The sequence below is a fragment of the Diceros bicornis genome, chromosome 26 (assembly GCF_020826845.1).
Source record: "Diceros bicornis minor isolate mBicDic1 chromosome 26, mDicBic1.mat.cur, whole genome shotgun sequence".
Taxonomy (NCBI): Eukaryota; Metazoa; Chordata; class Mammalia; order Perissodactyla; family Rhinocerotidae; genus Diceros; species Diceros bicornis.
Window position 1 is genome coordinate 48,125,803 of NC_080765.1, and position 22,348 is coordinate 48,148,150.

At 56.3% G+C, this 22,348-nt stretch overlaps 6 protein-coding genes across 7 annotated transcripts in view; 1 reads left to right on the forward strand and 5 right to left on the reverse strand.

The window, feature by feature from the left end:
* Nucleotides 1-1,556: 1,556 nt before the first annotated feature.
* HBQ1 (hemoglobin subunit theta 1) lies at nt 1,557-2,509 on the reverse strand. The gene is made up of 3 exons (XM_058570602.1): nt 2,415-2,509; nt 2,125-2,329; nt 1,557-2,034 (listed from the first exon to the last, which is right to left on the reverse strand). Exons 1-3 carry the CDS (start codon nt 2,507-2,509, stop codon nt 1,906-1,908), a joined length of 429 nt encoding a protein of 142 aa, XP_058426585.1. The 3' UTR covers nt 1,557-1,905.
* Nucleotides 2,510-4,398: 1,889 nt separating this feature from the next.
* Nucleotides 4,399-5,340, reverse strand: LOC131422988 (hemoglobin subunit alpha). The gene is made up of 3 exons (XM_058570603.1): nt 5,221-5,340; nt 4,773-4,977; nt 4,399-4,621 (listed from the first exon to the last, which is right to left on the reverse strand). Exons 1-3 carry the CDS (start codon nt 5,313-5,315, stop codon nt 4,493-4,495), a joined length of 429 nt encoding a protein of 142 aa, XP_058426586.1. The 5' UTR covers nt 5,316-5,340; the 3' UTR covers nt 4,399-4,492.
* A 3,330-nt stretch (nt 5,341-8,670) lies between these two features.
* LOC131422989 (hemoglobin subunit alpha) lies at nt 8,671-9,625 on the reverse strand. The gene is made up of 3 exons (XM_058570604.1): nt 9,493-9,625; nt 9,045-9,249; nt 8,671-8,893 (listed from the first exon to the last, which is right to left on the reverse strand). The coding sequence occupies exons 1-3, from the start codon at nt 9,585-9,587 to the stop codon at nt 8,765-8,767; spliced, it is 429 nt and encodes a 142-aa protein (XP_058426587.1). The 5' UTR covers nt 9,588-9,625; the 3' UTR covers nt 8,671-8,764.
* Nucleotides 9,626-11,707: 2,082 nt separating this feature from the next.
* Nucleotides 11,708-12,887, reverse strand: LOC131422053 (hemoglobin subunit mu-like). Its single transcript, XM_058568905.1, is given in 4 exon segments — nt 11,708-11,888; nt 11,975-12,251; nt 12,416-12,585; nt 12,702-12,887. Coding segments are annotated over 4 exon segments (762 nt in total). The 3' UTR covers nt 11,708-11,759.
* A 353-nt stretch (nt 12,888-13,240) lies between these two features.
* LOC131422990 (hemoglobin subunit zeta) lies at nt 13,241-14,503 on the reverse strand. The gene is made up of 3 exons (XM_058570606.1): nt 14,409-14,503; nt 13,613-13,817; nt 13,241-13,464 (listed from the first exon to the last, which is right to left on the reverse strand). The coding sequence occupies exons 1-3, from the start codon at nt 14,501-14,503 to the stop codon at nt 13,336-13,338; spliced, it is 429 nt and encodes a 142-aa protein (XP_058426589.1). The 3' UTR covers nt 13,241-13,335.
* A 6,661-nt stretch (nt 14,504-21,164) lies between these two features.
* The window catches only part of NPRL3 (NPR3 like, GATOR1 complex subunit), a 39,196-nt gene continuing 38,012 nt past the window's right edge, over nt 21,165-22,348 (forward strand). For both annotated transcript variants that reach the window (XM_058570515.1, XM_058570513.1), the window contains exon 1: nt 21,165-21,624. In XM_058570515.1, the coding sequence (XP_058426498.1) occupies nt 21,507-21,624 (118 nt within the window). In that variant the 5' untranslated portion in view covers nt 21,165-21,506. The remainder of the gene's footprint in view (nt 21,625-22,348) is intronic.

Here is a 22,348-nt window from a genome sequence, read left to right on the forward strand (position 1 = left end):
TACATGATTTGCAAGATCAAGTTAATAACATTTCATATTCTAAGAGGTTGTTTGATTGGTTACCTTGGGGTCTGGGTCCTTTATTGTGAGATAGTTTTATAATTATTGTAGTCATTAGATTTTAGATTCTTGGATGTGCCTTATGTACTTGTGTACGAAGTTCATTGTCTGTGCGTATGGTGTCTTATGGTTAATGGAGACGGCCACGGCCGAATATGTCTTGACATGAGTACGGCCATGTTTGGCCGCTCCATTGACCTACAGCCACCAGCACAAAAAGAAATATAAAAGCTGCTTTCTGTGTGGTGGGAACTGGCCTTTTCCCGGGAACTGGCCTTTCTGCCACAGAGAGAGTTGCAAGTTGTAACATTTCAAGGCTCTTGGAGCGTCGTAGCCTGGAATGGACTGGCCATCTGTGCCGGGCTGAGACGATAACCAAAGAGAACAATGCACGTACACAACTACTGGGCTGGGACGTTAGCCAGGGGGCTCAGTGCACGTACGCCACTGATAACCATTTGTGCATGGAAACACTACATGCTTGCTCTGCAAACTCTGTAATTGCTTACTCTAAAAATTACTGATGATATAAAAACTGCTGGAAACTGAGCCCTGGTGAGAGTTCCACCTGTGGAGGGGACACCTTGCCCAGGACGTGTGATCCTTGCCCAGCCGCGTCTATTGACAGGACTCTCCCGGCAGTGGGGCGTGCATGCTGTGAGTAACTGATTTGATGTGAAATAATTGATTTGATGTGTAGTAAGTGATTTGATGTGTTCTCTTTTCGGTCAACCTGGTGTTTCTCTCTCCAGTTGATTTGTGTCATTTCTCTTCAGCCGATGTGGGTGTTTTCCCTTTCCAGTCGGGCTGATGTTTTTTCCCTCTTAATATTTGACCTATTTGGATCAGTTTGCAGACTGTCGCCTTTACTATCCTCTATATAATAAAATATACCTTCAGTCCATTTGTTTGGAGTGGAAAGTGTCTTTTACGTCTCCGATCGAATCCCCAAACCTCTCATAACATGGACCCACTGGGATACCCAGGAAGGTGCAGTAAGTGGAGTGTTCTTTTCTGAAGTTTCTGCAGAGACCATAATTGATTTTATGGGAAAAAATTTTAAAAAGAAAGAAGCCCTGACCTCTGTCTCCTTAGAAGTGTGGGATGTAGGCAGGGCTCCTGGCTGGTGCCCTGGCCCACCTTGTCTGCTACGGGACTGGGTGCTGGGGCAGGACCCACCTCCTTCCACCAGGTCCAGAGCCTGGCAAGTGGGGGCTTTCACCCCAAACCTCCCAGATACCCAAAGCCGCTGTGTACGGTTGTGCAGGTTGGGCCCTGCAGGTCCCCGTCCGCGCCCGCTGGGGGCGCCGTTCCCTAATGTTCTCAGAGGCCGTGCCCGCGCCGTCTGGACGCGGCCGTTGGCTCTAGGTGGGTGAGGGGCCGGCCCGGCGGTCCTAGGTTCGAGAGGAGTCCGAAGCGAGCAGCCCGGGGGAGGGTCCGGGCCTGGCCAGCTGAGACCTGCCACCCTACTTCCGAGGGGCCGGAGCTGCAGGCCTGCGCCTCGACGTGGCCGCGGCCAAGGGCAGGGTGGGTTGGGGGTTACGGTATGGGATTTAGGACCCGCTTTCCCAAACTCGCCTCGCGCCGCGGGGAGTGGGGGCGACCCGGACCTCCCCTCGACGGCCTAGCAGTGCAGCGGACATGGGCCTGGGGCGTGCCGGACCTAACAAGGGGGGTGTGCGGCTCAGGGTCTCCCAGATCCCCCCTTCCTCTGGGGGGCAGCACCCCACCCCGTGGGGCCCGAGAGGACATGCACACACACAGGCTTGCTTTCGGGGACTTTACTCAAACACTGGAACTCGCGGGAGGGGCGGCCAGGGGGTCCCGCGCCCACCGCCCCCCGGTTTAGCCACAGTCGGCGGCCAGCGCCGAGATCACGTGGCTCAGAAACCTGTCCAGCGAGGCCTGCAGGGCGGCGCTGAAGTCTCCGGGGAAGTGCCGGGCGAGCGTCACCAGCAGGCAGTGGCCCAGAAGCTGCGGAGAAAGGGGTCGTCCCGCCGGGGTCGTGCGTCCCCGCCCCGTCGTCGCGGGGAACGGCGGGCCCGGCCCGGCCTGCGGGCTCACCTGGAAGCTGGTGGGGTCCACTCGCAGCTCGTGCGCGTGCAGGCGGCGCAGAGCCGACAGGGTGCACGGCAGGTCGTCCAGGTGGTCCATGGCGAGTGTCAGCGCATCGGCCACCTTCTGGCCGTGGGCTTTGACCTGGGCAGAGCCGGGGCTCAGGTCCAGGTGGAGGAAGTAGGTCGTGGTGGAGGGGAAGCTCAGGAACATCCTGCGCGAGGAAAGAGTGAGGTGCGTCTGGGGTGCGGGTTGGGGAGGAAAGGCAGGCGAGCCCGAGGACGCGGATCTTCCCGCACCTCTCCAGGGCCTCGGTCGTGTAGACGCCGACGTTGCCACCCAGCTTCTTCCACAGCGCGCGCAGCGCCGCCCTGTCCGCCGCCGCCAGCACCATCGTGCGTCCTGGCCGCGAGCGCGAGCTCGGCGCCTGCGCCGGCGGGCCGGCGGGTCCTCCGGGGCGCCACGCCGCGGCCGGGCCGCGCCTCCGGTCGCAGAGTCTGGTCCCGAGGTGTCCGGGAGCGCTCGCCTGAGCGTCTGCTCCGACCTGGGACCTTCCCAATCACCCTGGACCTCGAGGCCCCCATTTTTGTAGTGTTTACTATATGGAAACTAATATTTAATATGTATTACTATTATTAGATAACACTGAATTTTAGCACGCATTTTGGCATTGGACGTCAGCTTATTCTGCCTCCCTCCCGAGTCTATTATGGCACTTCTCTGAGTCTATTTTCTCATTTATAGTCTAAAATGAAGGTAGTTTCTTCTTCTCAAGGTTGTTTTGGGAGTTAAATGGATAACAAATGTCAGGTGCTGGCTCATAGCGTGTGTTCCTTTTAGGACAATGGACATGTACCGAGTGCCTCGGGTGTACCCCAATAGTGACAGCTGATACCTATGCAGTGCTCATTCCATGCCAGGAACCATTCTACACCTTTCTTTTTTAATTGTGGTAAAATTCGTATAACATAAAATTTACCATCTTAGCCATTTTAAAGTGTACAATTCAGTGTCTTGAATTACATTCACAATGTTGTGCAACCATTACCACTGTCTAGTTCCCTCAGCCCCTGGCAACCACCAATCTGCTCTTCTGTCTCTGTGGATTTGCCTATTCTAGTTATTTCATATAAATATAATCAGACAATATATGGACTTTTGTGTCTAGCTTCTTTCCACGTTGTAGCACGTATCAATACTTCATTGCTTTTTATGGCCGAATACCATTCCACTGTATGGATGGGCCACATTTGTTTATCTGTCATCCGTTGATGGACACTTGGGTTGTTTCCACTTTTAGCCCAGGGCTTCATTTTTCCTAGTAATAAAATAAGGAAGACTGCCTCCTGATTGCTCATGCTGTGCCACCAGCTGTGCTAAAAGCATCACAAACTGAGGCAGGAGACCTGCCCGTCGTGTTTTTCAATGATGACTTTTGGGCCCAGAGAGGAAAGGACATTGCCTTCAGTGGGGGGCTGGACAGCTGCCAGGACCAGACACCTCAAGCCGTCACTCTGAAGCCACAGGCGCTAGGGGCCTGCTCCAGGGGGAGGAAGCATGTCAGAGTGCCGGCTCCCTGGCCCTGGCTCTCCTCTCCGATGCAGCACTGGAGGGAGTCCATGGGTCTCAGGGGTGCCAGCCTCAGGGCGGGGTAGTGGATGCTGCACTGGGCCCGAAAACCAGGCCTCCAGACCCGTGATGGCCCCAGGATGTCAGTGTCTGCAGAATGAGCGTCCTGGGAGGGGCACCAGGTGGAAGCGGTGCCTCCAGGAGATGGCCTGGCACCTGCAATTGCGCTGCTCGCTCTCAGTTTCGTCTAGACGTGCGTGTATTTGAGAGGCACTCGGGGAGGGGGGATTTCAGTGCAACTCCGAAGGAGTCTGACCTCTGTCCTCCTCACTGCCCAACTCTGGGAGGAGCCCTGGGAGAGTTCAGAGGTCCTAGGCTGGAGGCCAGCCAACCAGCAGTGCGAGCGTGTGCACGTGTGTGTGTGTGTGCATGCCATAAAATGAAACGATGAAAAACGAATTCATTATTTGAATAAACCCCTGTTGAATGTGCAAGGCTCTGGAATGAAATGCAGGAAGGGGTGAATGTACACAGCAGAGCACTCCAGGGTGACCATGGGGGGTTGCAGCACACCCCAGGCAATGGCAGCCGACTGGCTCCACTCCCTCTCTCCCCTTCCCTCTCTGTCTGCTGCTGGGAGGTCCTTGGTCCGAAGCAAGGAGACCACCCCACCCCTGGCAGTTCGCGGACACAGAGAACCAGGCGCACACAGGCTGCAGCCCACTCAGACTTTATTCAAAGATCAGGAAGAGCCCGCCCTGAGCGCAAAGGGCCCCGGGCTGGGGGCAGGGATGGCCGTGGCTCCAGCTTAACGGTATTTGGAGGTCAGCACGGTGCTCACATTGCTCAAGAACTTGTCCAGGGAGGCGTGGACTGCAGGGGTGAAATCTTGGGGGTTGTGGAGGGCCAGGGTCACTAGCAGGCAGTGGCTCAGGAGCTGCGGAGAGAGGAGCTATCAGGGGCGTCGGGGCGGGGGCGCCCGAGCTCCACCTTCTGGGACCCACGGGATTCTCTGCCCTCTAGGGGGTCCCGCTGCGCCCTCCATCCCAGGTCTCTCCCGCTCGGCCCGGCCCGGCCCGCGGGCTCACCTTGAAGTTGACGGGGTCCACACGCAGCTTGTAGGCGTGCAGGTCGCTCAGAGCCGACAAGGCGCCGGGCAGGTCGTCCAGGTGTCCCACGGCCTGGGTCAGCGCATCGCCCACCTTCTTGCCGTGGGCCTTGACCTGGGCGGAGCCGTGGCTCAGGTCGAAGTGGGGGAAGTAGGTCTTGGTGGTGGGGAAGCTCAGGAACATCCTGCGGGGAAAGGAGGGTGAGCCTGGGGGTGGGGGTGGGGGGTGGGGGAGTCCGGGGGAGGGTCCTGAACCTCGGATTCGGAAGGAGGCGCCGGCCAGGCTCTCCCCGCGACTCCGCGGTCTGACCCTGAGATCTTGGGGGTCTTTGCGCCAGCCAGGTCGGAACCCATGGGGGTGTTATTGGCAGGCTCCTGGGGCGGGTGTTGGGCCCTGGGGTCCCGGCCGGGGAAAGAAGGGTCCTCACCTCTCTAGGGCCTCTGCGCCATACTCGCCAGCGTGGCCGCCAACGTGACCCCAGGCGGTCTTCACGTTGGTCTTGTCGGTGGGAGACAGCACCATGGTGGTAGTTCCGAGTCTGTGTCAGGACCAGAAATGTGGGAGGTGGGCAGAGCGCGGGGCTTTATCTTCGCGGCGCTCGGGGCACGCCCGCCCGGGCCGCGCTCATTGGCTGGCGAAGAGCCGGGCGCGCGGCGGGGACCGGACGGCAGGGGGCGCGCGGCGGGGTCTTCGCCGGCTGCAGCGGTAGGGCTTCGCTCCCCATGGGCTGGGGGACCCGGGGTCCCCGGCCAGGAGGTTCCTCCCTCCTGCCTGCTGCATCCATCCCCCCGGAGGCGATATCCTCGGCCCCTGCCACGGGGCCGGTTGGTTGGGGTTGGGGGCGGGGGGTGGTCGGTGCGGGATCTTCCACCGTGAGAGCTTAGTGGCACCGTCATGGTCCCTGAGTGTCGCCGCCCCCATAACCAGGCTGCGCTCTCTTGGGATCGGAAGGGAGTGAGTCAGCCCCGCCGCCCGCCCTGGACCGGTCTTCGCTCCCGCGTGACTGTTTAACTTGGGCAGAATCACCGAATGAATGGGCAACGGAGTGCGCGAGGGAAGAAAGGCTTCGTCGTCGGGGCAGAGAGAGATACGCACAAGAGGTCGTTGCTCACATGGGCTCAAGAATTCCCGCCGGAAATCCCTCCTGCTGCCTTTCAGCCCCCTTTCTATCCACAAAAAATCACTGAGTGCCAGGCGGGGAGGAAAGATGGAGGGGCAGAATCCGCAGGGCTGGGTGGGCTCCTGGCTCAGGCTCCTTCCAGGGCAGTGGTTGCTGCAGCCGCAGGTCGGGGGCTCACAGAGGCGGCCTCTCCTATTCGGGACCCCTGTGTGATTCTCCCCCACTGACCAAGTGGTCCCGGTTCACAGTGACACCCCAGTCCCCCAAATTGTGCGTGACACAAGAATCGCGGGCTAACTACTGGTTGAATTGATAAATCAACTGGCTGAACCAGACCTAAGCTTTCAGCCTAGTTAGGGACACAGTCATCAAATTATCACACAAGTGCATACATGGACACAAACCGTGTGGAAAGCCCTAAGGAAGCACGGAGGGAGTGGATGAGGCGCTCAAGGGCATCATGGTTATCTGAGGATCACGGTGGGCTTCCCTGAGGAGGTGAGTCTGGAGGATGAATAAGTATTAGGTGGGGTAGGGGGGAGGCTTGTAGGGGAGCAGAGTGAGAGAAGGCCTCTGTGGCTGCAGAATGCAGGTGGGGAGATGGGGGGATGATGAGGCTGGCCAGACCCTGCAGGATGGGGGAAGGGAGGGACTCCTGGTGAAGCAGTGAGAAGGAGCAGGAATCCTTATGCAGCTCCTTAGGAGAACAACTGACAAAGGACATTAACAGAAAATTAACAGAAATACAGAAATGACCAATGCATCTGTGAAATGAGACAGAGCTGATAAAACTGGCCATAAGAAATGTAGAGGAGACACGTTTCAGTGAGAAGAGTGGGTTGCAGACAATTATCTACGGTATGGTGGTATTTTAAAAAATTATTTTATTGAGGTCACATTGGTTTATAACATTGTGTAAATTTCAGGTGTACATCATTATACTTCAGTCCCTGTATAGACTGCATCGAGCTCACCACCAATAGTTTAGTTTTTATCCATCACCATACATATGTGTTCCCCACCCCTCTGCCCTCCCCCCACCTCTTCCCTTCTTATGATGGTTTTTGTGTTTGTGTGTGTGTGAGGAAGATTGTCCCTGAGCTAATATCTATACCAATCTTCCTCTATTTTATATGTGGGACGCTGCCACAGCGTGGCCTGAAGAGCAGTGTGTGGGTCCACGCCTGGGATCTGAACCTGCAAGCCCTGGGCTGCTGAAGCAGAGTGTGCAAACTTAACCACTACGCCACTGGGATGGCCCCTCATGATGGTATTTTTGACAAATATCATGATATTTTTCACACACACAAAAAGAGTAGTTGTAGCTGTAGCTGTGTCCCCCCAGCACAGAATAGGAGCCAGCAGGCTCAGGCCCACACTGTTAACTTGGGCTTCTTCTGCAGGAGTGGGGACAGGGCATAGGGAGTCTCTCTCCCTTCTTTGAATAACACAAAAAGGGTGTGTATGTGTGAAAGAATGAGTGGATTTTAGTTTATTTCTTTCTTTTTTTTTTTTTTGGTGAGGAAGATCAGCCCTGAGCTAACATCCATGCCAATCCTCCTCTTTTGGCTGAGGAAGACCAGCTCTAAGCTAATATCTATTGCCAATCCTCCTCCTTTTTTTCCCTTTTTCTCCCCAAAGCCCCACTAGATAGTTGTATGTCATAGTTGCACATCCTTCTAGTTGTTGTATGTGGGACGCCCCCTCAGCATGGCCGGACAAGTGGTGCGTCGGTGTGCGCCCAGGATCCGAACCCTGGCTGCCAGTAGCAGAGCTCGAGCACTAACTGCTAAGCCATGGGGTGGCCCCCTAGTTTATTTCTTAAGTGTTTTTCTATGTTTAAATAAAAATGTGTTGGGCTGTGGGGCAGAGGAAGAGTGCGTGGTAGAGAGGGGGAAGCATCTCCGGCTGTTCAGGGAGGCCCATGTCCAGAAGGAAAGTGGTGTGCAGGGAGCTCGCCACCCTCCCCAAACTTTTATCTAGCGCTATGTGTTGCCCTGGAGATCTGGGCTGGGCTGGAGGCGCTGATGGTGTCTCTAAGGCGGCTGCACAGCCGGATGGGGTGTGGGAAATTCCAGCATGGAGTCCAGGGCTTCAGCACCCGGGACTGGGGCCTTTCTGAAAGCGGCTCACAGCCTGGGGCAGAACCGCTGGGAGACCCCAGGAGCCTCCAGCTAGAGAATGGGGGAGACAATTAGCTGGGGGACGCAGGGCTGGGCACGCTGTGAGCTATTGCTGTGGTCGTGACCTGCAGTAAAAAGGGAGGCGGGTGCTCCGCTAAGCGCTTCCCCAAGTGCCCCTGACAGCTGCAGCTGGCCTTGCCCTCTTCCTCCCCGACTGTCCTGGCCACCCACCACAGAGGGTTCCTGTGACCCAGGAAGGGTGCGCGGGGCTGCGACGCCTCTTCCAAGCCACCTTCCCTCTGATAGGAAGGAGGTGGAATCTCCTAGGACTTGTCCGGCGCCTGCATTTGCACAGGAGCAGCCTGTTTGTGGTTTGTTTTGATCTAGATTGTATGTTTAACAGGCATCAGTCAGCGAGACTTCAAAAGAGGGTGGCGACCTAACAAGTCCCCACTTCCCAACCCAGAGAGGAACCCAGGACAGGAGCACGGTTCAGAGCATTCCCTGAAGCATCCGCCATAGCTGCACTCCCTCCGCCCTCCCCTTCCCGCTGCTGGGAGGTCCTTGGTCCGAGGCAAGGAGACCACTCCACCCCTGGCAGTTCGCGGACACAGAGAACCAGGCGCACACAGGCTGCAGCCCACTCAGACTTTATTCAAAGATCAGGAAGAGCCCGCCCTGAGCGCAAAGGGCCCCGGGCTGGGGGCAGGGATGGCCGTGGCTCCAGCTTAACGGTATTTGGAGGTCAGCACGGTGCTCACATTGCTCAAGAACTTGTCCAGGGAGGCGTGGACGGCAGGGGTGAAATCTTGGGGGTTGTGGAGGGCCAGGGTCACTAGCAGGCAGTGGCTCAGGAGCTGCGGAGAGAGGAGCTATCAGGGGCGTCGGGGCGGGGGCGCCCGAGCTCCACCTTCTGGGACCCACGGGATTCTCTGCCCTCTAGGGGGTCCCGCTGCGCCCTCCATCCCAGGTCTCTCCCGCTCGGCCCGGCCCGGCCCGCGGGCTCACCTTGAAGTTGACGGGGTCCACACGCAGCTTGTAGGCGTGCAGGTCGCTCAGAGCCGACAAGGCGCCGGGCAGGTCGTCCAGGTGTCCCACGGCCTGGGTCAGCGCATCGCCCACCTTCTTGCCGTGGGCCTTGACCTGGGCGGAGCCGTGGCTCAGGTCGAAGTGGGGGAAGTAGGTCTTGGTGGTGGGGAAGCTCAGGAACATCCTGCGGGGAAAGGAGGGTGAGCCTGGGGGTGGGGGTGGGGGGTGGGGGAGTCCGGGGGAGGGTCCTGAACCTCGGATTCGGAAGGAGGCGCCGGCCAGGCTCTCCCCGCGACTCCGCGGTCTGACCCTGAGATCTTGGGGGTCTTTGCGCCAGCCAGGTCGGAACCCATGGGGGTGTTATTGGCAGGCTCCTGGGGCGGGTGTTGGGCCCTGGGGTCCCGGCCGGGGAAAGAAGGGTCCTCACCTCTCTAGGGCCTCTGCGCCATACTCGCCAGCGTGGCCACCAACGTGACCCCAGGCGGTCTTCACGTTGGTCTTGTCGGTGGGAGACAGCACCATGGTGGTAGTTCCGAGTCTGTGTCGGGACCAGAAGTGTGGGAGGTGGGCAGAGCGCGGGGCTTTATCTTCGCGGCGCGCGGGGCACGCCCGCCCGGGCCGCGCTCATTGGCTGGCGCGGAGCCGGGAGGTGAAGGCCGGGACAGCGCTTGCGGGAGTCAGCGGGGGCGGGCAGGACTCCCTCCGCCCCTCTCAGTCCGGGAGCCAGCTCCCCACCGCCCCTCTATTCCCGCTCCGGTGGTTCCGGGAGCCCACAGGTTCCCAAGCCACGCAAACACACTGTGCACTCGCGCTTGGCCGGGGCGCGGGTAGCTTCCAAGACATCTAGTTGCGGGTCCGGGAGGGACGCACAGTCTTTTCCAAAGTGAAACAAGCCGCTTTGGCACCAAACTTTGCCCAGGACCGACAGCTGTAAACTGTCCATGTAGACAACGAGGGCGAAGGAGATAACGTGGGGTGAAGTCCTCCAAGCCCTCCTACCCTCAGTGGTGGGCAGGTGCTCCCGGGCAGCACATGGTAACGGGCGGGCACGCACCGCGGGGTCGCGGCGTTCGGCCGAACCACCGACAGGGCTTAGTCTCCAGCATCGCCCTTCGGACTTCGGCGCCGACGGTCCCGGAACCGTCCTCATCAGAGTTTGGAGAGGTCTCAGGGTCCCTCTGCCGTCTTCTGTTCCCTTGTCCGCAAAGGTTCTAGGTTGAGCGCTAAGATTCCTGCGGCGGTGCCGCAGACGGGAGAGATCGACCCTGGGGCGGGGCGCCTGGGCCGGGGAACCCGCAGAGACTGAGACGCAGCGGCTGCTGCCGGGGTGGGGGTTCGGTGGCCATGGGCCTGCCGGGAACCGACCCTGCGTTATCATCTCATAAATTTTTTCAAAGACCCAGCGAGGCCGGAGGTTTTTCGGTAGGATTCGTTAAGCTCAGATTGCACGGGGACACGCCCAGTATCACACAGCTTGTGGATATGAACCGGGTTGGAAACCTGCTCTGCCAGATTGTGGCCTTCGAGGAGTTCCTTCCTACCCCCATCCCTCACCCCAGGAGATTCAGAGGAAGGGGATAACTTGGCCCAGGGCAAGATTTGCTGCAGGCTGGGGCGAGCGGGAAGCGGAAAAGGAACAGAGATGGGGGTCCACGGAACACAGGGCCGAAATTCTGATTGACCTCAGGCGAGGAACTTGGCCCCTGGGCCTGGGTGCCTGCGTCTGTCTGCAAAACGTGGGAAGATTTACGCTCCCAGATTCCCGCGCGAGGTAGGGATGGAGGGAGAGTGATTGAATGAGTGAGTGAATGCAGACGTGCTTCGTGAACTGTAGGGCACTGTGCGGCTGCCGGAGGCAAGCTGAAGCCAAATACCCTCCCCCCATCCAAGCACTCACTCTACCCCCCACATCCCCCCACCACAGGAGGGCAACTGTTCTAGTCAAGCCTTTGGGTGTCCACACCCTGCCCAGACCTGGGAGTGTCAGCCCAGGAACCGTACGCATCAGTTTGCAGAGCTCCCAGGGTCCGGCTCCAGGGCCCCTGCTCCCTTGTCGGCAAAGTAGGGCCTGGGCCTTGCTTGCTCAGCAAGGGCCCACAAGCCCATTGCAACCATGTGTCCTTCTGGCTCCTTCTGGGCAGGATGCCCAGCTGCTGGGATCTGTAACAATCCAGGGCCTGGCCAGCCTGGATCTTACCTCACTCACTCAAAGAACATCACGTCTTGAAGGGACACAGAGCCCCTCCACGTGGACTACTGTTCCTGGGAATGCTGGTCCTACCAGGGACAGCCCCTTGGCAAGCACATAGCCTTTATGTCCCCTGCTTATATAAGCAATGCCCTCCCGGCCCGCGGTGGCGGGTGCACATTGCTGTCCAGCCGGCCGCCGCTGGACCTCCCTGTAAACCTATACGTCTCGTTCGCCGTCTCCGGGTCGTTTCTTTGGTCTCTCCGCAACCTATGCTGCACTGCTCACCCAAGTGGGCGTGCGGCCAGACAGCAAAGGTTCGGGGTCGCGCTCTAAGATTCCGAGAGGCTCCCCGCGCAACCCGGAGCTTCTCTGCCCAACAACAGCGACGTCAGTCCGCCGGTCCCCCAAAGACCACACAGGGCAAAGACCCAAGGACGCGCAGAGTCCGCAGTTTGAGGCCTGTTTATTGACGTGCACAGACCTAGGCCGGCGGGGCACAGGACTCAGCGGTACTTGTCGGTCAGCACCACCGCCGCGCCCCTCAGGAACTTATCCCACGCCGCCTGCATCTCCACGGCGAACGCGCCCTGCAGGTGGGAGGCTAGCCCCACCTGGAAACACTGGATCAGCAGCTACCCGAGAAGGGGCGGGTGAGATGGGGACAGCTCCCGCCAATTCCCCGAACTCCACCCCACATGCCTCGGCCGCGCGCGTGAACCCTGCTGCGCCGGGGCTGACTCCCTGGGAGGTTGGAGGGGTCCACGCGTAGCACGTGCGCGTGCAGGTCGGCGAGCGGGCTCAGGGCCGCGCGCAGGTTGTCCAGGTGCTGCACGGCCGCGAGCGGGCTCAGGGCCGCGTGCAGGTTGTCCAGGGGCTGCACGGCCACGCCCACCGCGGCGAGCAGGCGTCGTCAGCGGCTCAGTAGCTGCACCTAGTCGGGGCAGGCGCCCAGGTGCTTGAAGTAGATCTTGGTGCTGGGATACATGGTGAAGACCCTACAGGAGAAGGTCGGTGAGTGGGGAAGGTGGCCGTGTGGGGTCCTTCCAGCGCCTTCACCGCCCAGACCCCCAGAAATCTCTGTCTGGCCCGCCCGCCTGGACTCAGGCCGAACACCCTCTCTCCGCCTCCCTGCGATCCTGGAGACTCTGCCTCTACCCACCAGAGCAGGAGCTCCGCCCCGAAGGGCGCCTCCTGGCCGGCTATTAGGTCCCAGACCTGCGCGACGTAGGCGCGCTCCTGGGCGCTGAGCTTGGCGCTGGCGTGGCGTGCTCTGGGGGCCGCTCCTGCAGCCCCTGCCGCCTCCCCCTCCCGTGTCCCGCCCGCCTTTGTCTGCAGGAGGGAATGCGGGGACTCTCGGCTCGCACCGGGAAACGTCGCCAGCTCAGGTCCCCAGCAACGCGAAGGCCATGGCCTCAGGGGTCCCTGGGTTGCTGGTCCTGACTCACGCTGCTGTGCGTGGGTGCCTTTGTGCAGACTTTAGGGGGATCTGTAATTACCCCCTTGCGGCCAATTACCCCCTTGCTCTCTTCGCCAGGAGAGAGCTCACTGGAGGGATTGGGAGAACGCGCGCGGGACAGCGGACCCCCTTTTCCCCGAGGGGCCAGGAGAGAGAACCGCATCAGGGGTCCCATCAGCGCGGGAGCTATGACGTCAGGCTTTGAGGAAAAGTCCCCTGAGTCCCGACACACACCCAACACGCTGAGTGAAGTGACAATCTTAGGGTGATTTGGGAAGCGGGAGAAAGGCGCAAACGCAAGTCTGACCCAAGGACATGGCGTGGGCGGGCCTGGGGCTGCTCTGCTCCCTCCAGGCTGCGACTGTGGGGTCCGCAGGCGCAAGGACGCCCCAAAGCACCCTTGGAGTGACCTCCAGGCCAGGGGTGACACTAGGATCGACCACGTTCCTGAGAAACCCACATTGTTTCCCTCACTTTTTCCCCTCCTTCCCCTCAATACTGAGAACTCTGGACCCAACTCTCTCCATCCTCATCCATTTATTGGGGAGTCCCGGGAGGAACTGTGGGAGGGTTCAGGGGCACGGGAGGGGTCGCAGGCCGCCCTCGTGGTCCGGAGGCTGTGCTCAGCGGTACTTCTCGGTCAGGACGCTGGACACGATGGACAGGAACTTGTCCCAGGCGGCGTGGGCGTCGGCCGTGAATTCGGCGGGGAAGCGCGAGGCCACCGTGACCAGCAGGCAGTGGGACAGGAGCTGGGGGGCGGGAGGGCGGCTCAGAGCGCGGGCGGGGAGCGGTGGGGTGTCTCCGGGTGGGGGCAGCGCCTTCGGCCCAGACCCTGCCCCCCATCCCGGGCGCACCCATCTCCACCCGGACCCCCGCCGGGACCCCCGGCCCTCGCACCTTGAAGTTGACCGGGTCCACGCGCAGAATGTAGGCGTGCAGCTCGCTCAGCTTGGCCAGCGCGCCCGCGACGTTGTCGATGCTCTTCACCGCGTCGCCCACGGCGGCCGCCACCTTGGAGCCGTGTGCTCGCAGCTGCGCCGAGCCCGGGTGCAGGTCGAAGTGCGGGAAGTAGGTCTTGGTCTGGGGGTAGCTGGCGAAGAGCCTGCGGGAGGGAGGGGGGAGGTCGTGAGCTGGGGACAGCTCCTGGGCGCGGGGCCAGGGGGCGAGAGCCAGACCGGTGAGGCAGGTAGGGCACTCGCCCTGGGCGCAAAACTTAAAGGACGGCGGTCAACCCAGCCGTCAGGATAAAGCACATTTTAACGCAGGATTTTAAAACATAAAAATTAATGCAAAACATTCACATTAGACAAAATATTAAAATTTTAAATAAAGACAAGATCAATATCGCTGTTTTTTCCTGTTGCCCCAGGCTCCAGTATGGCAGTGCACTGTCTCACCCTCACTGCCCCATCTTTTAGTCATTCGAGAGATGTTGGTGGAAACTAGCGTGCAGGCTGGTGTGAGAGTCACAGTCCTACCCTCATCTCCCTCCCCTTCCACCTCCCCTTCCTGATCACTCACCGCCATCGACCCTTCCTCACCACACTCATACTCAGGCCTGACCCTTGTCCTCACTGGCCTCTCCTCACTGGCCCTCCTCACTGCCCCTCCTCACTGCCCCTCCTCACTGGCCCCTCCTCACTAACTCACACTGTCACCTACCCAGCCCTGTCCCAGCCCGTTTGGCACTCACCTCTCCAGGGCCTCGGTGCCAATGGCGTCCGCCTGCATGGAGATCTTGCCCCACATGGACATGATGATGGTCCTCTCAGCCTTGGTCAGCGACATGGTGGTGGCCGAACTGGAGCGGGATGTGCTCAGGACTGGCCTCTGTGGTGCTCAGCCCCCAGGGTCCCCTTATATACACAGAGCCAGGGTGGGGGCCAGACTGTGGCCATTGGTCAGGAGAGGGGAGGGGGCTGTGAGGGTGGTGGTCTCTTATCAGATTCAGGGACGATGGGCAATCAGGGCCTGGTGGGACTGGTGGGGTGAGGGGCTATCACTCCTGCCGCCCTTGCTGGGCCTTAGAGGGGGCGTTGGCCACAGCCTGACCAGAGTCCAGGAGAGATAGGGGCCCAGCCAGCCCAGGAGGTCATGCTTGCATTTGCAGCCCAGCTCTGCACCATCCTTGTCCATTTCAGAATCACACAAAGGGGGGAAGCCAGAGGAGCAGGGCCCAACACACACCCTCCTCGGCTGGCATGTGCACCAAGCTGCCTGCACCACTCCTCAGTGGGGTCCTGTAACCTGCCCAGCCTGGCCACATGTCGGTCCCCTTCCCCCTGTGGCTCTGTGTTCCCCAGGTTTCCTCCGAGAAAGCAGTGGTTTGGCACACCTGGCACTGAGGAAAGATGTACTGCAGGTCTGTCACCTGAAAAGCTGGAGGAGGTGGCAGGTCCATAAAAGAATACTTCTAATATCATGTGCTACTAGAGATTGCAATATTGCTCACCATAGCATCATTTTAATATAGTGGGGCAAATATTCCTTTAAATTTTATTTTAACATACAATAAAACTGGCTTTTTAAAGTGTACTTGCTCTGTGAATTTTGACATGTGTATAGATTTGTGTCCCCCCCTGCACAATCAGGACACACAACAGCTCCATCACCCCAAAACTCCCACATGCTGCCCCTTTGCAGCCTAACCCTCCTCTGCCCCGAAACCCTGACAACCACTCTAACGTTGTCCTTTTCAAGGATATCATATAAATGGACCCACATAGCCTGTCATCTTTAGGACTGGCTTCTTTTACTTAGCATACCCATGAGATCCATCCACTCCACGTTGTTGCGTGTGTCCATCGTTGGCTGCCTCTTACTGCTGGGTAGTTCTCCATGGTATGTGCATTCATTCACCCACTCAGACATTTGTTTTTTTTCGTGTTTGGGGCTATGACAGATAAGCTGCCAGGAACATTCTTGTGCAGGTCTCTCTGTGAACGTAGGTTTTCATTTCTCAGGTGACACCATACCCAGGAGTAGGACTGTTGGTTCATGTGCTAAGTGTATGTTTAACTTTATAAGAAACTGCTGTTTTCCACAGTGGCGGTACCATTTTGCATTCCTATCAGCAATGAAGGAAAGTTCTAGTTGCTGTGCATTCTTGCCAGCATTTTTACGTTTTATTCATTCTGACAGATGTATGGTGATACGTCATTGTGGCTTCAATTTTGCATTTCCCTGATGGCCAATGATGTAGAACATCTTATTTGCCATCCATATATCCTCTTTGTTGAAATATCTGTTTTGGTCTTTTGCCCATTTTTAAGTTGGGTTGTTGTTTTCTTACCAGGGAGTTTTGAGAGTTCTGTATATAATCTGGTTGCAATCCTTTGTCAGATGTGCGATTTTCAAATATTTTCTACTGGTTTGTAGCTTTTCATTTCATCCTCTTAATTGTATCATTTGTAGAGCAAAAGTTTTAATTTTGATGAAGTTCAATTTATCAAGTTTTTCTTTTATGATTCATGCTTTTAATGTCATGCCTGAGAACTCTTTGCCTAACCCCAGGTCACAAAGATTTTCATCTATGGTTTCTTCTAAAAGTTTCACAGTTTATATTTTACATTTAGATCTATGATCAATTTTGAGATAATTTTTGTGTAAGGCATGAAGTTTAGGTCCAATTTCTTTTTTTTTTTTTTTGCCTATGAGTGTCCAATTGTTCCAACACCATTTGTTGAAAAGACAGCAAAGTACTTCCTCTCTTTTGTGAGAATTGCCTTCTCACACTCATTTGTAAAAAATGAATTGGCTGTATTTTTGCAAGTCTATTTCTGAACTCTCTGTTCTGTTCCATTGATCTATGTGTCTGTCCTTCATCAAAACCACACTGTCTCAATTACTGTAGCTTTATGTAAAGTCTTAAAATTAGATAGTGTCCCAAGAATGGGAGAAAAATATTTACAAATCATATATCCAAAATATATAAAAAATATCTTACAGCTTAACAATAAAGAGACAACTAGTTGAAAACTGGCCAAAGGACTGTAATAGACATTTCTCTAAAGAAGATATACAAATGGCCAATAAGCACATGAAAAGATGCTCAAGATCATTACTCATTAGGGAAATGCAAATCAAAACCAAAAAGAGGGGCCGGCCCCGTGGCATAGCGGTTAAATGCATGCGCTCCGCTGCTGGTGGCCCAGGTTCAGATCCCAGGCACGTACCGATCCCCTTGTCAGGCCATGCTGTGGCGGCGTCCCATATAAAGCGGAGGAAGATGGACACAGATGTTAGCCCAGGGCTGGTCTTCCTCAGCAAAAAGAGGAGGATTGACTTGGATGTTAGCTCAGGGCTGAATCTTCCTCACAAAAAAAAAAAAAAAAAAAGAGCTCCTATCGATTAAAATATGACCATTAAAGTAAAAACAACAACAACAACAACAACAACAACAACAAAAAGAGATACCACATCACACTCACTAGGATGGCTAGACTCAAAAAGACAAATAGGGCCGGGCCCGTGGCTTAGCGGTTAAGTGCGCACGCTCCACTGCTGGCGGCCCCGGTTCGGATCTCGGACCGACACACCGCTTCTCCGGCCATGCTGAGGCTGCGTCCCACATACAGCAACTAGAAGGATGTGCAACTATAACATACAACTATCTACTGGGGCTTTGGGAGAAAAAAAGGAGGAGGATTGGCAATAGACGTTAGCTCAGAGCAGGTCTTCCTCAGCAAAAAGAGGAGGATTAGCATAGGTGTTAGCTCAGGGCTGATCTTCCTCACAAAAAAACCCACAAAACAACAACAAAAAACAAAGTTAAGGAAATGGAGCTGGGAAGGTTATGAAGCATGTTCACAGTTTCAGTGGCGGAGGGAACCAGCCCCGAGGGGGAGAAGAGACAGGTTTGGGGTGGGCTCTTTGGGGCTCAGGCAAGTCCCTTCTGTCTCTGGGCCTCAGCTCCCCCCTGTGACAGGAGGAGCCGAGCTGCTCCAGGACACTGAGCCCTGCTGGTTTCTGGGCTGAACGCCAAGCTCCAGGCGCATTCTGAGCTTGTGTAGCTGGGGCTGGGCTCAGAGGGGCCCCAGGGACTTGGTGGAAGACCGAGACAGGGTTCACAGACCCTTCCCTGACAGCAGCCCTTGGGTGATCCTGGACAGGTGAATTAACCTTGTGAGCCCCATTTTCATTGTTTTAACCTCTCAGGTGGGGAGTAGAATGGGGGGATAATCTGTTACCGTAGGACCTCAGGACACGGCAGCATGAATTCAAGATTGTTGTAGTTACTCTTGTGGGTGACTGCTTCTTCCTGGGCAGGAACACTGCAGCCGAGAAGGTGGAGGTGTCGAGGTGGGTCCAAGACAGGGTCTGTGAGCCCCGCCCAGCCCTCAGACAGACCACGGTGGCTCTATCGGGCCCAGACCAAGTGGCAGGACTGATAAGGCCTGGCCATCCAAGCGGTCCCCTGGCCTTGCCCAGGGGGGACCCAGGCTGGGAGGAAGAGTCCCGAGTTTCCAAGAATCCACTTACCTTTAAAAACGTCTGTTACAAAAGAGAGTTATTTAAATGTAAAATGAGGACTTAGAGGTGTGGGGTGGTAGCAGGGGGCAGTTTGAGGAGACAGACTGCAGTGAGCAGAGGGTGGTCATGGGCACATCATTATTCACAAGATGGTGTGAGCGCTTCGAGCCAGGACTGCACTTGGAGACCATCTATGCCCAATCCTGTTCCTGGTGGAGAACCTGAGGCCCAAAGCAGGCCAGCCTTCCCTCCGGTCCTCTGGCTACTGGCACAGGCTGGCCTGGCCAGAGAGTGACAAGGAGCTCTGATGTCTGTAACAGCCCAATGGGGCAGACAAAAGTGGACACTGAGGTGCTGCTGGTGAGGGTGGTGTGGGATTGTGACCTCTGCTCTCTCCAGCCCAGCCCTGGACAGCCCTGCACCCAAGCCCTGCGAAGGCAGCCTGGGAAGGGACATTTCCAGGACCCCTGTCAGCCAGGATCCTGGTGATCTCCCTTCACCTTTCATGGATTCCAGTACTCGTTACAATGAGAAGATATTAACTCTACAGCCAGAAAAATAGACAATGAGTGCTCTTGTGAAGGTTGTTAGCAGGAAGTGGGGGTAACCCTGAGGGGGTTAGTGGGGAATTGTGGGTTCCTCTGAGTCTGGGCCTTTCCCCAGCCCAGAGACAGCCACCTCAGAGCCCCTGGACAGCAGACCTCCTCTTCCAGGTTCTTGGGCCATGAGACTGTCCAATGGGGCAGCAGCATGGCCAGGGAAGTCAGAGTAAAGAGGCCTGAGCCAGAGTCCTGGTCCTCATGACTGTGCACCTGCAGATTCCCAGGGCTCCTGTGAGGAAGCCCCCATTACCACAGTTGGCCATCCCCTCAGACACTGGGCTCCCCCTTCCCCATCTGCCCAGCTCTCTCAGCCTCACCTCCTGGTCCTGTACCCTTATTTCCATTCCAGGGACACTCCTGGGAACTGTGGGAGAACTCAGAAAGCTTTTGATTATACATAAAGTCAAAACATACGAGACTGGGAAAAAGGCTTGCAGAATCTGTAACAGAGAGCGACTCTTCCTCACAAAGAAAGAACAGATCCAAACCATCAAGGAAGGACAGCCCACAAGGAAACAAGGAGGCAATTCCCAGACACTGGCAAATCATCAAGGGACACAGTCCTCTACCTCAGTGATAATCAAAGAAATGCAACGTAGAACAAGACACCATTGTCCTGTTTGGAAATTCTGGAAAAAAATAAAATCAATGCTATGCAGCCCCATGCAGGGCAGTGCGTTTGTTGAAATGTCTGAGACATTTCACATGCAGGTACCCTTCACCCTGGTGGGTTCAACCTGCGCATCTGTCCTGCAAAATACACGTTTGTGTCAGCCTCAGTGCAAGAGGTTACTTCAGCAATGAAAACGCGTATCCTTCAGTCAAGTGATTACATTCTCACCCATTTGATGTGCTTGAGAAAGATTTAGAAACAGCCACAATGGACTGTTAACAACGGTCACCTCCTGGGGAAGACTGGAATGGGATGGGTGGGGTGATTTTTTTGACTTTCGGAAAACAGCTGTGTTGAGATATAATTCCTTTACCATAAAATTCACCCATTTAAAGTGTGCAATTCAGTGGGTTTTCGTATATTCACAGAGTTGTGCAACCATCACCACAATCAATTTTAGAACATTTTCATCACCCAAAAAGAAACCCCGTACCCATTAGCAGTCACAACCTCCAACTACCCAAGCCTGGACAAGCAAATCTACTTTCTGTCTTTAGGATTTGTCTATTCTGGACATTTATATAAATAGAATCATACAGTATGTATGTTTTCAAGGTTCATTCCTGTATCAGTACTTCATTCATTTTTATGACTGAAATCTATTCCATTGCATGGATTATACCATATTTTATTCACCCACTCATCAGTTGATGGACATTTGGGTTGCTTGCACTTTTTGGCTGTTATGAATACTGTTGCTATGAACACATAAGTTTTTGTGTGGCCTTATATCTTAATTTCTCTTGGGTATATACTTAGGAATAGAATAGTTGGGTCACGTGGGAACACTGTAACCATTTGAGGAAATGCCAGCCTGTTTCCCACAACAGCTGCACCATTTTACATTCTCACCAGGAGTGTGCACAGATTCTGGTTTCTCCACTTTCTCCCCAACACTTGTTATTTTGTCTTTTTGAGTCTAGCCATCCTAGTGAGTGTGAGGTGGTATCTCTTTTTGGTTTTGATTTGCGTTTTCCTAATGAGTAATGATGTTGAGCATCTTTTCGTGTGCTTATTGGCCATTTGTCTATATTCTTTGCAGAAATACCTATTCACATCCTTTGCCCATTTTTCAATTGTTGAGTTGTAAGAGTTTTAAAAAAGTATATTCTAGATACAATTCCCTCATCAGATATATGATTTGCAAATATTTTCTCCCACTCTGTGGGTGCTCTTTTTACTTTCTTGGTGGTGTCCTTTGAAGCACAAAAGTTTTTAATTTGATGAAGTCTAGTTAATATTTCCTTTAGTGGCTTGTGCATTTGGTGTCTTATCTAAGAAACCATTGCCTAGCCCAAGTTCCCGAAGATTTACCCTCACGTTTTCATCTGAGAGTTTTATCGTGTTAGTTCTTACATTTGGGTCTATGATCCCGTAAAGTTATTTTTTCACTTTTTTATTTTAGTACTTTACATTGCTAAGTTCGAAGTTTCAGCCCAAAGCAAGTGTTACTTTCACAATGAGGAAAACATTTACAGACAACTGCGGCGAACCCAAGAACTGATCCGCACGCACTTGCCCATTCACGCTGGTGGGCGCTTCCCTTCTCCCCACGCTACAAAGGGGCGTCCCCAACCGTGTGCGTGCGCTTGCGCGTAGCGTCCCGGAGACGACCCTGCGCCTGCGCACACGGTTTTCTGCGCCTGCGCAGACGCCCCTGGCCCGCGCGCCGTCGTCTTCCGTGCTTTTGTCTGGCCCTGTCGCGAAAGTCTCGCGAGCCTAGGTGGCGCGTGGGCTTGGTGACTGTCGCGCTGGGTCCGTCGGCTTGGCTCCCGGCGCCGAGCATTTCTGCGGCCTTGGGCGCGTCCTCGTCAGGTCCCCTCAACCCCTGCCCCCGGGCTTGTCCTCCTCAGCCCCCCCCCCCCGGCTTGTCCTCTTCCGGCCCCCCCCCCTCGCCCCCGGCCTGTCTTCAGAGCCCCCCGCCGGGCGGGCGCGTCCCCCTCAGGTCCTCTCAATCCCCCGCCTGTCCCCCTGAGAGCCCCCCCGGCCCGGGCGCGTCCCCCTCCGGTCCCCTCAGAGCCCCCCGCCCCGGCCCCGCGGCGGGATGGGGGACGACACCAGCCCCCTCAGCGTGATCCTCGTGAGCTCGGGGAGCAGGGGCAATAAGCTGCTGTTCAGGTACCCCTTCCAGAGGAGCCGGGAGCACCCCGCGGCCCAGACAAGTAAGTGGGCGCGGGCCGAGCCCCCGTGTCCCGCCGCGCCGGACGCCCGCTCCTGTGGGGACTCGGGACGTCCAGGAAAGTGACCGGAGATGGGCGGCACTCGTGGCCAGCGCGCCGAGGCCGCTGTCGAGAAACACCAGCGTGCGCGGAAACGGGACGGGACGCGTCCGGGGGTCTCTTTAGCCCCCCGCAGGCAGCCCTGAGCGCCCGAGTGGCCGTCCCTCCTGCGCACGTCTGAGGGAGAACGGCGTGTCGCTGGGGGCTTTCCTCCGGGGACGTCCGTCCGCCGGGGCGCCCCCCGCTCCGAGTGGTGGCCCTGCCCCGGCGCCAGACGCCTCGGGTGCTCGCAGTTTCTCACTACCGTGAATCTTCAGTGTCTAGTTTATATTTTGTTTTAAGATTACTTTTGAGTTTGTTCACGGGGTACAAAGTGGTTCAGGTTACGAAGAGAGAGTTCCCTCCCACCGTTGACCCCAGCCCCACTGCCCTCCTGGGGCGGCTGCTGTCACCCTCCCCTGCGCTCCTTCCGGATGGTCCGTGTAAATCCAGGCACATGCACGCGCTGGTCTGGTTTCTAAGCACACCTGTGTCTCCTGCACATGCTGCTCTGCCCTGTTTCCTTTTCTCTTTACGTGGGATCCAGATTCAGGGTTCGATGCAGATTCGGAGTTCCAATCAGGGTCGTGGAGTGAACACAGTGATTTAGCCGTCTGTCCTCTGTCGA